Source organism: Podarcis pityusensis (genome assembly GCF_964106645.2).
Source record: "Podarcis pityusensis genome assembly, chromosome: 6".
Taxonomy (NCBI): Eukaryota; Metazoa; Chordata; class Lepidosauria; order Squamata; family Lacertidae; genus Podarcis; species Podarcis pityusensis.
In genome coordinates this window covers 69,732,943-69,747,578 of record NC_138030.1, presented here as the reverse complement: position 1 = coordinate 69,747,578, position 14,636 = coordinate 69,732,943, and the positions used below count along the sequence as shown (strand labels likewise).

Sequence of the window (14,636 nt, the reverse complement as noted above, 5' to 3'; positions counted from 1 at the left end):
AAGGATTCTACGATGGAAGCTGCTTAGGGTTATTACCTCTGTTTTAAAGTTTATGTTGACCAAACAGTTTAAACTCACCAGTTTCCGGCAGTTAAGACTTAACAAGCCACAGCTAGCTTAAAATAACAAATTCCTCTCTCCTTGTGGCAGGCCATACATTTAACAACCATTAAACCAGGACTTAAATGAGCTGCTTTGCATATAAATAATAAATGCAAGGTAATACTCGGATTTAACATTAGCAAGGTTTTTTTATTGTATTTTTATTTAAATCAATATATGAAGAGTGGTTTTTAATGAAACCTGTTTTATATGCCTTTAACCCTTACTGAAGTTTTTCTGTGTGAAGAGGGGAGAAATTTGGGGTGCACAGCCTTCCATGAAGCAGAATGCAGTGCTAGTCACTGTCTCCTGTCTCTTGTATTTTCAGAGTTAAATAGAGACTTGGATCCCCTCCCCCATTACAGATTTATGCAATACTTGACTTGTATTTCCATACCTTAATCAACACTGAATATGTGACCATACAAGTTAAGATACAAGACAACCCTTGCAAATTATTGAAAATGGTGTTTGACAATCTTTACTTTTGACAACTGATCTTGATAAACAACTGAATGAGCATGTGTGCTGTTCTGCAAGTATCAGGATTCTACTCCTAAAACAGAGCCTACTTTAGAAACAAAACGCCCTCTGCAAAGAACAGGATTAAGAGTTCATATCTTAAATACAAGTGATTGGCAGATTATTCATTTTCTTGCTATTGTAACATGAAATCTTCCACTTCAAAGTAGCAGTGATGTGAGGAATGTACTCAAGGCACTGAAGAAGATGGGTAGTTCGACTGATGCTTATGTAAAGTCTGGTGAAAATAGTCATTTGGGGGTTTTCCGTGTAGACCAAGAATAGACTTGAGGCAACTCCTTAGCAACCCGTGTTCCTGAAAACTCAGCAGAAAATGAAACAGCAGTTTTGCATTCTTAGTCTATTACAGGTGGAATTTTCTTCGACTTGTGTCCATTTCACGGCGCTAAAAGATAAAGCGGTCGTGAGTAAGAGACAGATTATTAAATATTAAACAATTTTAATAGGTTTTTTTTTTTCATGTTAGGAATGCTAAATACCAGGCAGATACAAGTTTAGGTAGGGGATTAGGTAGCCACATAAGCACATCAAAAGTTAAGTCAGCCTCACTTTAGGTCATCAAATAATTTGGTTTGTGCTTCCTGGCTGGGCTAGCCCAAGACTTTCGCTGCTCGAGGCAGATGGCAAGATGATGCCACTTGGGCTGGCAGCTAAATCTTACTTTGACACCGGTAGGCAAAAAAAAGGGACTTGTTTTGGCACATGCCCAAATGAGTCCCTGCTCCTGGTTTGGCGCTGGAAAGTGGAAGGGACAATCCCTACAATTGCACTGGGCTTCTGTGACCACCTAATATGAAGTGCAACTGCAGGAACTGCCTGCTTGCCCCTTCAGCTCTAAACATGGAACTGAAGAAAGCAAGCTGGGGTTGTCCCCAACCACAGTAATAGAAAAGGCACAGGACTAGTGACCAACAGCATGAACCTGTGCATGCTTGCTGTGTTCAATGGACCTTACTCCCAGTTAAATTATTTTTGCTCGGCAAATTGCCCTGGTTGCTTTGTTATAGACAAGCCCATTAATACATTAAAATAGGTAGATGTACCTAGGAACAAGCATAATTGAAAACAGGATTGCCTCAAATGGACAAGGTGCTGACAAGTACAGTGAATGATATGGATAAGGCCCTCACAAGCAAACTTCTGGCTTGGTAATGAAAGCCAGCCCAAATCTGTAGATGCTTGACTTTAGGAACTGCACAAAGGAAGATGGAATTCTCTCAACAGCTGATCCAATGCCTTAAAAAAGCAACCTTGAAACTACCCCAAAATATGGTTTTGCCATGGAACAAAGAGTACACATGAACTAGATGTATGGCTCTTTGCGTTCTGGCTGCTGTCCAAGCTAAATATATAAAACTCTGTCACTCCATATTCAGGAAAACCAATATGGGAATGGCAATTTCAAGGCAATTTTTAAATATTTTGTAGAAGAAAGATGTTGCATACCCAATTAAGTGCACTACTATTTGCACCCTGTAAATTGTCTAGCCTCTTGACATTTCTTACATATACAGAATCCTTCATTGCTAAGAGATTGTTGAAATATAATACCTTGTGAATCCATTCATATTCGCCAAATTTAGAATCAAACGTTCCCTTTTGAAGAGATCTTAATTTCAGTGTAAAACGTGGGCCCAGTTCTTGAATTGCCACCCTTTTCTCATTTTTGAAGATGTATCTTTAAAAGATGATGGGAAACATTAGCAAAAATGTCAAGCGCAGCAAGTTCTCATACCTTGCAACACAAGTTTCCACTCACCTATGGAATCTGAAAAATATATAGTCACGCTGATTGTGAAATGTAGCTACTTGTCTACCAACGAACTGGGGATCGTGAGGGAATAAAGAAGCAAACATCCGCCCAATGGAATGGCCCAATCGTGTTGTAAAGTTGTTCAGGATTATTTCAGGCTGATGTTCTGAGGGAGCTTTTCCTTTTCGCTAGAACAAATAGCAGAGTATTACACTGAGCACACAGTCACGCAAGTTGGAAGACTCTGCTTGTGAAAATAAACTCACCTTTATTTCTTTACGCAGACGAACACTACTCATCCTAAAATGAGCAGTTGGACCTTCAGGTAAGTGACTTAACACAAGCCCATCTATTCCAACAGAGTTAAGACAAACATAATTAAATAATTTTCACATAAAAGCACCCGGTGCAAAGGCAGCTTCTGTAGAAGCTTAAAATAGTGACAGACTATCCAGCGCAAGAGTAATAATTATTGCACTTACCATTCTATACTTTATGCAAAACTGCAGTTTCCACATTACATATCATACATGCACATCCTTAAGTACCACTAAAATGCTGTTTTTGCTTATAATCTAATTGTGCTATCTTTATTTATCTATCTTGCCCTCCCACCCTCCAAAGAGCCAAGGACAGCAATTACCAACAGTAACATTATTAACTACTGTATAAAAGAGAGTCTCATATGTGAAGGATACTTGGTACTTTACGATCTTCATTAATAACAATCAGATCTGTGAAGTCCCTTGAGATACACTGTGGAATAATTCTTTTTAGAGCCAGTCCTCTTCGATAGTAAACATGTGAATTTGGAATACAAGTTGATAACTGTTCACAGAATCTCACAGTTCTCTGCAAAAAAAAAAAAAAAAAAGTTTATGCAAAAGACTTGGTTGGGTGAGATAATTCTGGGGAAAATATAGCAGATAACCAATTAATTCTGATATCTTGGCTAAAAAAAAATATGTATCAAGTTATTCTTCCATTATAGCCACCAAATATTTTAAGTTAGTTTTTCTTCAAACATGTGATTTTTGTGAATGGGTCACTGCACTTCAATTTTTAAGGTTATATGAAGATTATTGTGCATCATTCTTTTTTAAAAAGAAGAAACTGGCAGTAGATCATACACATTATAATTTACAAACTGATAAGAAATCTGGAGCAAATAAACAATCCCGCAATGTTATGCCTCCTGACCTTACGTATAAGCTAGGTATAACAAGCTTTTACCATCTTTCTTTTTACAGTGGTACCTCGTGTTAAGAACTTAATTCATTATGGAGGTCTGTTCTTAACCTGAAGCACCACTTTAGCTAATGGGGCCTCCCGCTGCTGCTGCACGATTTCTGTTCTCATCCTGAAGCAAAGTTCTTAACCTGAGGTAATATTTCTGGGTTAGCGGAGTCTGTAACCTGAAGCATATGTAACCCGAGGTACCACTGTATTTTATTTAAAAGTATTTTTTTACCCCACGGGGTCTGTCAGATGTCGTGATAAGAATCTTTGGAACCGTCTGCCTGTTGAAATAGGGTGCAAATTCATCTGTAGCTTCATCCAAAGTAACCTGGAAATATAAAATGATAAATATTGCATGAAATCACACAAGAGTATTTTTGTTGTTGATGATGATGCTAAAAATCGAAACCTTTAGCAGCCAGTAATCACTTCATACCAGAACCATACATATACTTGTAGACATTTGGATAACAATCTTTAAATATTAAGCCACACATATGAGGCCTTTTAAAATAAGACTGTAACATAAGGCTCAGAGGCACTTCTTTTTATCTACCGTCAGGCAGATGCTTCAGGTATATTTTCAAGACAGGACCATAAAAGGCTGCCTTAAGACAGGCCAGACTGTGTGTGCCCATCTAAATCATTATTATCTTATCTAACTTGCAGCAGTGCTCCAATCTTTCACACCTTCTGCTATCTGATCACTTAAGATTTCAGAGATTGAACCTGGGACCTTCTGAGAAAAATCTTAGGGAAACTTGCTTTATCTTGCAAAATAAAAATCCAGTGTTTAATATTTTACTGAGAAATAGGCTCTACCAGCTTGAAAATTTAACATTTGATCAGTAACCTAAGGCTATTAATGACCTATTACAAAACAGAAAAAAGGAATTAAATACTTTTATCCACATCCATCTACTTTGATTATTTATTAAATGCAATCATGCAAAAACTATTCAGAATATACAAAAGGGAAATGTTACTCGACATTGGCACATTTTAAGGGAAACTATAGTTTTCTCAAATAGTGCTACCTCTTCATCGTTTGGATCAACTGTGGTTTCATCATATATACGCTGGTTTTCAATTGTCTTTGGTACCGGCTTTGGTGGTGCCTGTAAGAAATAAAAATAATATAAAATAATAAATATTCATGTCATCTCTTTTTCCAACAACTGCTCCAGTAGTTTTTAAAAGTAAAAATATTATTATTTATTTAATTTATATACTGCCCTATACCCGGAGGTCTCAGGGCGGTTCACAGAACAAAATCAAAATATAAAACCAAAAAATATATAATCAAAATAAAAACCCAATAACCCCCTCCCCAAACCCCCACATTTTAAAAGGACATAGGATGTCAATCAAATCAACCAAAGGCCTGGTTAAAAAGGAACTTCTTTCGCCTAAAGATGTATAATGAAGCTCCCTGGGAAGAGCATTCCACAGACTGTGTTAAGTGTGTTGATTAAGTCTGGCAGTAGGACCTCCTTTAGCCAAAATGTACTCACACCAAAAAGTAACTGTTTTCTAAAACAGTACCGCAAAGTAGCTAAGTTTCTATTAGCTACTCAAAACAATGTGCTCGCATCAAGTGTAATCAATTTTAATAATTTCTGAATGTTTAAAGGTTCGAAACAGAATTATAACTATAGAAATTATCAAAATTCTGCAGTTACTAAAATGTATTACATTTGCATACAAGCAAGCAGTGGTTGTGCTCCAAAACTGTTTTTCTTACAACAGAATAAAATTCACTAATACTTCTGTAATGCATGAAAAGGCTACCAAAATGGCAACACCACCTTAGTATTTGGTTATCACATTGCATCTTTTCAAAGGTCTGCAGCTGCAGATCAGTACTCAAACCCACTGTCAGTGCCTTTCACTTTCAGTTGCCAAGGGTCTTACCAGGGTTGAAGGCTCTCGTGCTTTGGGTCTTCGACCCATACCCACATTTTCCCAGTTTTTATCTAGCAGGAGATAACTGCTGTCAACCATTTTCAATTCCCCACAACACCCAGGAGCAATACTATGCCAGGGCTTTGTGGTCAAATTGTGGGTGCTTACAGTCACATATTGCAAATAATGGAACTTCTGCTACCCTTCACCATTCATAAACATACCAAGGAGCTCCCATTCAGCAATTTTTCATTGGAGGTTCCCTCAAGCCTGGAAGATGTTCTTATTTGCAATAATATCCACGTAAGGCAGAATAGTATTATCACCTCTCTGTTACAGATGGTGTGATTCCATAATGTGAAAACATTGTGTGTGTGTGTGTGTTACAGGGGGGTAAAGTTTGGTTAACTGGGTAGAGGGCAGTTTGATGATGAAATCAGTTATCTAGAGCAGTACTGGGCTCTCCACTTTCAAGCTGAGACAGGGCAGCCATCTGTTGGGGATGCTCTAGTTCTAATTTCCTGCACTGAGTAGGAGGTTGGACTACATAGGCTATGAAGGCCCCTGCAGGTCTAGTATTTTATTGAGTCCCCACAGTCACATAACCTATCTATCCAATGGTATTGCACCCAATGGCAAGAATGTTTTCTAAGACCACTTGCTACAACAAATGTACACATATCAGGAATTCACTGTACAAGAGAAAATAAACTCTACAAAGTCAGTTGCAAGTCAATGAACGTTTACTTTTATTAATAAAAAAGTACATATTAAGACAGGACACAGGTGGCGCTGTGGTCTAAACCACAGAGCTTAGGGCTTGCCGATCAGAAGGTCAGCAGTTCGAATCCCCTTGACGGAGTTAACTCCCGTTGCTCGGTCCCAGCTCCTGCCCACCTAGCAGTTCGAAAGCACGCGAAAAGTGCAAGTAGATAAATAGGTACCGCTCTGGCGGGAAGGTAAACGGTGTTTCCGTGCTCTGCTCTGGTTCGCCAGAAGCGGCTTAGTCATGCTGGCCACATGACCCGGAAGCTGTATGCCGGCTCCCTCGGCCAATAAAGCGAGATGAGCGCCACAACCACAGAGTCATCCGTGAATGGCCCTTTACATATTAAGACACATTAAATTCCTACTTCTTCCCCTTTACCTTGTCTCCAAGTGCTTCTCGCTCCTTTTTTCTCTTTTTCTTAATGGCTAATTTCTCCTGGACCATACAGGGGGGAAAGAAAGAAAACAAAACGTTTTGATAAACTTGGCCACTAAGAATGAACGAACAGGCACATCCTTCTCACGAACGATAGCAAAGCTAGTATATACAGAAATTCAGGTACTGATCACATAGATGAGATAAAAACTCAATACAATGCTCTCAACAATAAGTTTTAAAGGCAGAAAAACTTGCCACATTTCTTCCCTACCTTTCTTCCAGGATGTGCACAGTAGTGTTATCCCATTTTCTCCCCCCCCCCCCCCCAGTCACCCTGTGGCTCAATCTGAGAGAACTGACTTGCCCAGCCCATCGATTTGAGTTTTTGCCTCTGAGTGGGCACTTGAAATCGGGCCTGATCAGCCGAAATCAAACGAAAAGACGTACAGTACCTCCCGATCCCTCTCACGACGAAGCGTCTCCCTGCCCCAGTCTCGGTATTTTGTTAATACTTCATCGCCCTCCCCCCAACCACGTGTGCGCCTTTAAACGCCCCAACAGCTTCCAACCATCCCTCTCCCTCTTCCTCATTTCAGGCTCCCCAAGTTCCGGACAGCTGCGACGTATCATCTGCCAGCGGCCCCTCTTCCCAACCTCCCTCCCTCCCTCTCACAACTCGCACCTTCCTTTGCTGCTGCTTCCAGCGCAGAAACATGAAATGGCGCCGCTGCTTGTTCTTGATTTCCGAGACGCTGAAAGACGGCGGGAACAGGACCTGGCCCTGCTCGGGGGCGCTGCCTTGTCCCCCCTCAGGGACAAGCCCTTCGCTCGTTTTCTCAGCATCGTGCTGCTCCTTCTGCCGCTTCTTCCCTTTCCCCGGGATGCCGGCCATGCTGTCTCCCTCAGCCACTGACCTTTCACCCCGCTCTTCCACTTCCTCTTCCGGGCTCACCCCGCGACAGGCTCGCGTGAGTGCGCATGCGCAAGCGGGCAACCGCCGTATCTGTTTTCGAATTTTTAACGTACCTGAGGCACAGCGTTCTGTGCGCGCGACTCCCCTCATCTCTGCTATAGCAGGAGGACGAGACGGGGGCGTATTCTGCGCCTTTTACGCGAAGGCTGAGGCAAAGTTGTTTTTCGTGGGGGAGCGTGACGAAAATGGAAGATTATCAGGAGGACTGTGTGTGCTTTTACCGCAACGTACCGAAATCGTTACATTTAAAACTTTCAGGGCTGTGGGGAAGTAAAAGGATAGGGTCGAGGTCACTAGGCGCATGCTCAGAGCCGTCAAGCCTCGCCCGTCGGCCGACGAGTTATGCGTGGAAGACACTTTGCGCATGCGCGAAATGACGCCGAGGTGAAGCCTTAGAGATAGAAAAGATGTAGAATGTATCTTGAGGATGTATGGTTTATTTTCACATTTATACAACCTGAGCTTACAATGGGAGGGCCTCACACCATGAACACCCCAAGAAGGTCTTGCTTCTTTCATAGGCACAGCCTTAGATTCCAGCAGTAATCATGGATGTTTTAAGTTGAAATTTCTGCATTCTGCATTCGACTAGATGACCCTTGGTGTCCCTTCCAACTCAACAATTCTATGATTCTATGTCCATCAGAGGCTTCAGCCCTCTTCTCACATACACAACTCACTGATTTTTGTCCTTCTAGCTACCAACCAGTTGAGGGAGCCCTTTGGCACGGAGCCACTACCTTTTGTTCCCTTAAGGACCCAAGCTTATGCTGTTACCAAGAAGCTGGCCTGGTTTTTCCAATAATTCAGGCTTCCTCAGCCTCGGCCCTCCAGAGGTTTTTGGCCTACAACTCCCATGATCCCTAGCTAGCAGGACCAGTGGTCAGGGATGATGGGAATTGTAGTCTCAAAACATCTGGAGGGCTGAAGTTAAGGAAGCCTGCAATAATTGAAATCCTTGCCGGATCTGGGAATGAGAAGGGACTCAGGCAAACAACCTATCCCCCCCTCCAAAAAACCCTCACAACATTTAAAATATGTTGTTAGATTAAAGTGGCAATTACTGTGAAATTCCATTATTCCTGTTGGGACAAAATCCTAGCATGTGGACATTTTACCCAACAATTGATGATAATATATTTAGAAGTAGGCAGCAACCCTAATGTATATGTGCACAGTTCCACACATACAAGTCTTATTAAAATCAATGAAGACCACAGTTTTCTACCCATTCATCCTCGAGTGCACCAGGGACCCGTCAAGTTGCTATCTGGCCCACCCCACCTCATGAAACTTGCAACAATGTGCACTTAAGAAATAAATAAAAAATACACTCCTAGGGTGCCATACAATACACGTTATTTAACAATTCAGTAATTAATTAGTATTGTTACCTGATACAAGTACCCCTCAACAAACTTCAAGCAATTTTGGGTTAGTGATGAGACACAGGCTGAACAGAGATCAACACCAGAATATGTGCTCTGAACTTTACAGAAGACAGCCCTTTATTTGAAAGTGCTATCGATTTGAAGAGCTGTCCAGCCCAAGGCCAATTTAATGACAAGGAACCATAAGAAGGAAGAGCAGGGGGTTTGATGTTTTCCATAAACAGAATCAGAATAGTAGATTGAACCGGTTATGTGGTCACATACTTCCCCAATAAAGTGAGTTGTGTTGTGTTTCTGTTTAAATGACAGTAATGGGTTTCTGAATTTGCATCTACACATATAAATTAGCACATGCTAACGTGTCCTTTTTTGGGGGGGGAATCATTTCCTCTTTTTTGGCAGTGTTTAGACAGAACACTGGACTGTAGGACTAAAAGTGTTCCTTACTACACTTTTGCATGGGCTCTTCAGACTGGAAGTAAAGGAGTGTGTAGAGCTAAATCTACACTGCCAGAACTCAACCTGCATTTACCAGTAATTATAGACATGTTTAGTTCAGTGGATACGCAAAGCATGGAGACACATCCCCCCCACCCAAATCTATAAAAGCAGGGGAACAATTGGTCTGTCTAGGGTCCCAGCAGACTACAAGGACACTTGAGTTACCTTACCTTTAATTAAAAGTTACTGGGCTGTCTAGAAAAGTGTACTTACAGAGAAAAGACAGAAGAGTCAGTAATTGCAGGCAACAAATGATCAGTGTCCTTTCCTGTAATCTGCTGCTGCAGTTGAATTTACTGCTGGTTTTATTGCAAGTATCTTCATAAAAGAGAAAATGTATAATATTTTCATTTTCAGCTATTTCCCTTTTATACTTATGTACTGTAGTTGTAAGGTTCTTTCCTCACAGTAGTTTTGCATTTTGGTGGATTACAAAAGTTGATGAACTTGAAAAACCTGAGCATAGATTTGGGCAAGTAGGAGCGCAAGACCTGTTTTTTATTTGCCATACAGCACCGTCACACTGCCTGAATCTTAAAAGTGCTACTGGTGCTACTTAGCACTAGGGCAGGTGTCTACGTATTATGTAGTTTATGAAGCTTATCATCCCCCAGACATGATAGGCTCTAAATTCGTGCTAAGTATTTAATTAAAAATATTAAACGGTCAATTCCTTGAGGTGTCTACATTTCCTTCTGTGTATGTAAAGCAGCTCTCTCACACATACTAATATTTATAAGAATTACACATAGAACTTGTGTGATTTAAAGCAACAGATTTCAAAATTCAAAACTCCCGATTTCAAAATTCAAAACTGATAAAAATGTAAGTGGTATATACATAAGTTGTCTGAATAAATAAAAACAAATGCTAAAGAATGAATTAACTACCACAGGAGGTACCTTTCCCTCCTGAGCTCCTCAACACACACACCCCTTTTGTATTGGGCACACAGCCTCTCCTGGGACTCACAACCTGGCTTTCTACCACAGGTGTAGCAAAACAGCCCATCACCAATCCGTACTACATGAAACGAGGAGAAGCGGCACATTATTTTTTGCTGCAGCCAGGAAAACATGGCCCCGATGACTAAACAACAGCAAAATCCTCTGACTAAATTTGCATCAGTCCAGCAGCATTCGTCTTGCCTGCCCCTTATCCTCCTGTGGCAGCGCCGGCCATTTTGCCCAAGGCTTGCTCAAATCTGGAGCTAGCAGTGAGGGATCACGTGCACATCCTCCAACATTTCTCCGGTGAAAATAGGGGCGTCCTAAGGAAAAGCAGGACATTCTGGTATCGAATCGGAAACCAGGACGGCTTCTGTAAATCCAGGACTGTCCCTGGAAAATAGGGAAACTTGGAGGGTCTGCTCTTACTACATCACATTCACACACATGTAATCACATCATTGTTCTCCTTGTTCCTATTCTTTGAACCTGCATTACCTGAAATATTGGCTTATAATACTTATACTGTTGAAATTCACATTGCCACTATGACAGATTGATTGTCTTTATACCCCAGGTGAACTGCTACTGTTTTCCCTAGGCTGATTTCCAAGAAAATCTAGGGAATACAAACACACATACACACACACACAACTTCCTGGAGCCAAGGAGTGACAAGTGAAATGCATTGTAAACACAGGAAAATTAGACTCATTGACCTGAAAAGAATGTGATACTATCATTAATGAAGTTGTGATTTAAATAACACTTCAATAAAAAGGTATAACTACTGAATTAAATCCTAACTTAAACTGTGGGAAGCATAGAGTATTTCTTAATAGAGACAGGATGTCTCCTTCAGGATGTTGTACTGATTATATATATATATATATATATATATATATGCACCAAGCATGCAAATAGCAAATAGCTACTTATACTAAAAAAGCTTTACAGATGCAATGCCCCAAATCTGCATCTGGTTGTTTACTAAGCAAAAGTTACATTCAAAAGGTGCCGTGTGTAGATTTTGACTGCAATCCTATTTGACGGAGATTTCAGTGGGATTCCTGAGTAAATGCAGAAACGGTCTGGCAGCATCAAGCTTCTAGCATATTTAGAAGTGACTTTAGAGCACAAGCACTTTTTTGAAGAGAAAATAATACAATGGGGATTTTTTAAAAAAGTCTACTATACTCACAAAAATAGCATTCTTGCACACACCCCAAGTGTCCTTGGTGACTGGCCAGAAATGAGACCTTGGGGTCATAGTGGATAGGTAAATGCACTTGTGGCAGCTGTGAAAAAGGTGAATTCTATGGAAGGAATCATCAGGAGAGGGATTGAAAATGCAGACCCTCCAAGCATCCCTGTGTTCCAGGGACAGTCCTAGATTTACAGAAGCTTCTGATTTGATTCCGGGATGTCCCACTTTTCATCGGATAAATGTTGGAGGGTATGAAGTTATGAGACCTTGAGCTAAGAAAATAAGTAACTATACAACCTTTAGAAGACATCTAAAGCTTTTTAATGTTTAATGTTTTATTATGTTTTTTATATACGTTGGAAGCCACCCAGAGTGGCTAGTGCAACCCAGTCAGATGAGCAGGGAATTATTATTATTATTATTATTATTATTATATAGGACATCCTTATTCTCATCGAAGAAATGTTGAAGGGTATGAAATAAAAGGGCCGGGGTCATAATACTGTTACACAAATCCATGGTTCAACTGCACTTGGAATACCGTGTAAAGTTCTGGCAGCCTCACCTCAAAAAGGATAGTATAGAGTTGGAAAAGGTTCAGAAAAAGGCAACAAAAATGATCAAGGGGATGGGGCAACACCCTGTGAGGAATGGTTGCAGCATCTGGAGCTCAGATATGATTTCTAACTGGTCCAGTTTATGCAGGCAAATTAGCTGAGATGATTCAAAGTTTCTAGTCATTTAGGGCAAGTGCAAATAACTGAAAATACACAAAGGGTTATTCTGTGCAGAACCCTTTCTCAGCTAGAGTTGAGGGTTCCCCTTTATGGCCTTTGCAAAAGAAAAGAAAAATTACTTAAATATGCAAGATTCAGTGATTTCATACCACCTCTTTATATAAGGATGTTGTCATTTGCAACTATAACACTAAACCATCTCTCTCAGATCCTTATAGTGATGTTCCTAAGGTGACGATCTTACTGTTCATTGTCTGCTTCTTTGAGCTGAGTGCTTTGTGCCTTTCCTATATGCATGAACTTCATGCCAGAAAAGATGGGTGGATTTGGGCTGGATTTCCTCCCCTGGGCCTGGTTCTTAATCTTCCCAGGATCTGCTTGTTACATTTGGATCACACACACCCACTACTAGAGAAAATTTAAAACAATTAGTGCTGACATGCTTTGCAAATAAAAAAGCTACGTGCAGGGCTGGCCCTATTATGTGAGCAGTTCCCTGAAGGTAGATTTGGGGAAGCAAATTATTTTTTATTAATTTATGAAGGTTTTCTTTTTCTTTTTAATGTACCAGCCCTATTCTATGCAGAGTTAGGAGTGAGAAACCTGACAGGTGTCAATGTTCTTACAGATGCCTGTCTCGGAAAAAGGAATGGGTTGATTGTGTGATAAATAATATTGTGTGTGTGATATATTAATATTGGTTTAGGAAACATGGATTTGTAGGCATTACTATTGCTCTGGAAGGTCAGGTGGTCTTTTCTTTTGCCAGAGGCCGAGATTTTCTCCATCAGGTGCCAAAATGTTTTTAGCCACTTCTGGCCAAGTACAGCTATGGTTGAAGAAGCTCTTCTATGCAAAAGATGTGTTCTTCTATATTGGGGGCGGGGGGGGGCGGAGCTCTGCATTTGGTCCTCAAGCCAAATGGATTTCATTTTGTCCCATGAAGCCGTTTTCCCCAAGCCATGTCCACCTGTCCCAAACCTGATATAGAATCATAGAGTTGTAGAGTTGGAAGGGACCCCAAGAGTCATCTAGTCCAACCCCCTGCAATGCAGGAATCTCGGCTAACGCATCCCTGGCAGATGGCCATCCAAGCTCTGCTTAAAAACCTCCAAGGAAGAAGAGTCCACAACCTCCAGAGGGAGTCCAATCCTCTGTCGAACAGCTCTTACTAACAGAAATTTCTTCCTGATGTTCAGTCGGAATGTCCTTTATTGTAACTTGAAGCCATTGGTTTGAGTCCTACCCTCCAGAGCAAGAGAAAACAAGCTTGCTCCATCTTCCATGTTCTATCTTCCATCATACATAACACTTTAGTTATGCATACAAATCTGGTCACAAGCAAAGGCCTACTTGTGAAGAAGGCAGATATCACAGCTCAATGCATGTACGTAGAAGTCTTGAGATTCAACCCTTAGCATCTCTAAGAGAGAAAAAAGCGACGGGAAAGGCAATGGAATCAGAAAGGTACATAGTAAGTTTATTGTCCCAAACCCTTGCCCCAACCTCCCACTTCACATAATGCAGTTAGGTTTAGGGTTTAGCAGTTGGCAAGTAAGTCCTACTGAAACTCTTGCACATCTGTGGGACATGGTAGATTGTGCTCTTGGTAGCTGTATGTCCATCAGTCCCAACAGGCTTCAGTGAGATTCGATTTCATTAAGGGCCGGCCCACCCATGAGGCAAGCTGAGGCAATTGCCTCAGGAGGCAGGATCCACAAGGGCAGCAGATCCGGCCTCCAATAAATGCATTGCCTGCTGCTGCCACTGCCATGGTGGCAGCAATGGCTGCAGTGCACACATCTTGGAGGCCAGACCTCCCTCTTGCTTCTACAGTGGCCTCCCAGCGAACAGGACACCTTGAAAGCAAACCACGCCTTGAAAGCACATTCAGAGCACATTCGTTTTCCTCAGAGAATCCTGGGCACTGTAGTTTACCCTTCAGAGATACAATTCCTAGCAGCCCTTCACAAACTACAGTGCCCAGAATTCTTTGAGGGGGGAAATATACTTCAGATGTGGTGTAAAGCTATAGTGTGTACACAGCCATAAAATTCACAGTGAAAGTCTGTTGCAATAATCTTGCCATGGAAGATCAATGATTGGATAGAGCCAGGCACTCTAACCTTTCAGAAGCAACCAAAGTTACAATATAAAATATGAACTTTTTTAAAAAAATGTAAATTTCTCA

General features: G+C 41.1%; 1 protein-coding gene across 1 annotated transcript; it reads right to left on the bottom strand.

Annotated features, from left to right (window-relative positions):
* Positions 1-231: 231 nt before the first annotated feature.
* RPF1 (ribosome production factor 1 homolog) lies at positions 232-7,654 on the bottom strand. The gene is made up of 9 exons (XM_081008785.1): positions 7,372-7,654; positions 6,690-6,746; positions 4,675-4,755; positions 3,870-3,965; positions 3,097-3,250; positions 2,665-2,747; positions 2,405-2,586; positions 2,197-2,323; positions 232-1,030 (listed from the first exon to the last, which is right to left on the bottom strand). Exons 1-9 carry the CDS (start codon positions 7,579-7,581, stop codon positions 989-991), a joined length of 1,032 nt encoding a protein of 343 aa, XP_080864911.1. The 5' UTR covers positions 7,582-7,654; the 3' UTR covers positions 232-988.
* Between the last annotated feature and the right edge of the window lie 6,982 nt (positions 7,655-14,636).

Coding starts and splice junctions, on each gene's coding strand:
- RPF1 (XM_081008785.1), bottom strand. CDS start 7,581: ATGGCCGGCATCCCGGGGAAAGGGAAGAAGCGGCAGAAGGAGCAGCAC. Junction 3,251..3,869: donor CATCTGACAGACCCCGTGGG/GTAAAAAAATAC, acceptor TTTTTTTTGCAG/AGAACTGTGAGATTCTGTGA. Junction 2,748..3,096: donor TGAAGATCGTAAAGTACCAA/GTATCCTTCACA, acceptor CTGTTGGAATAG/ATGGGCTTGTGTTAAGTCAC.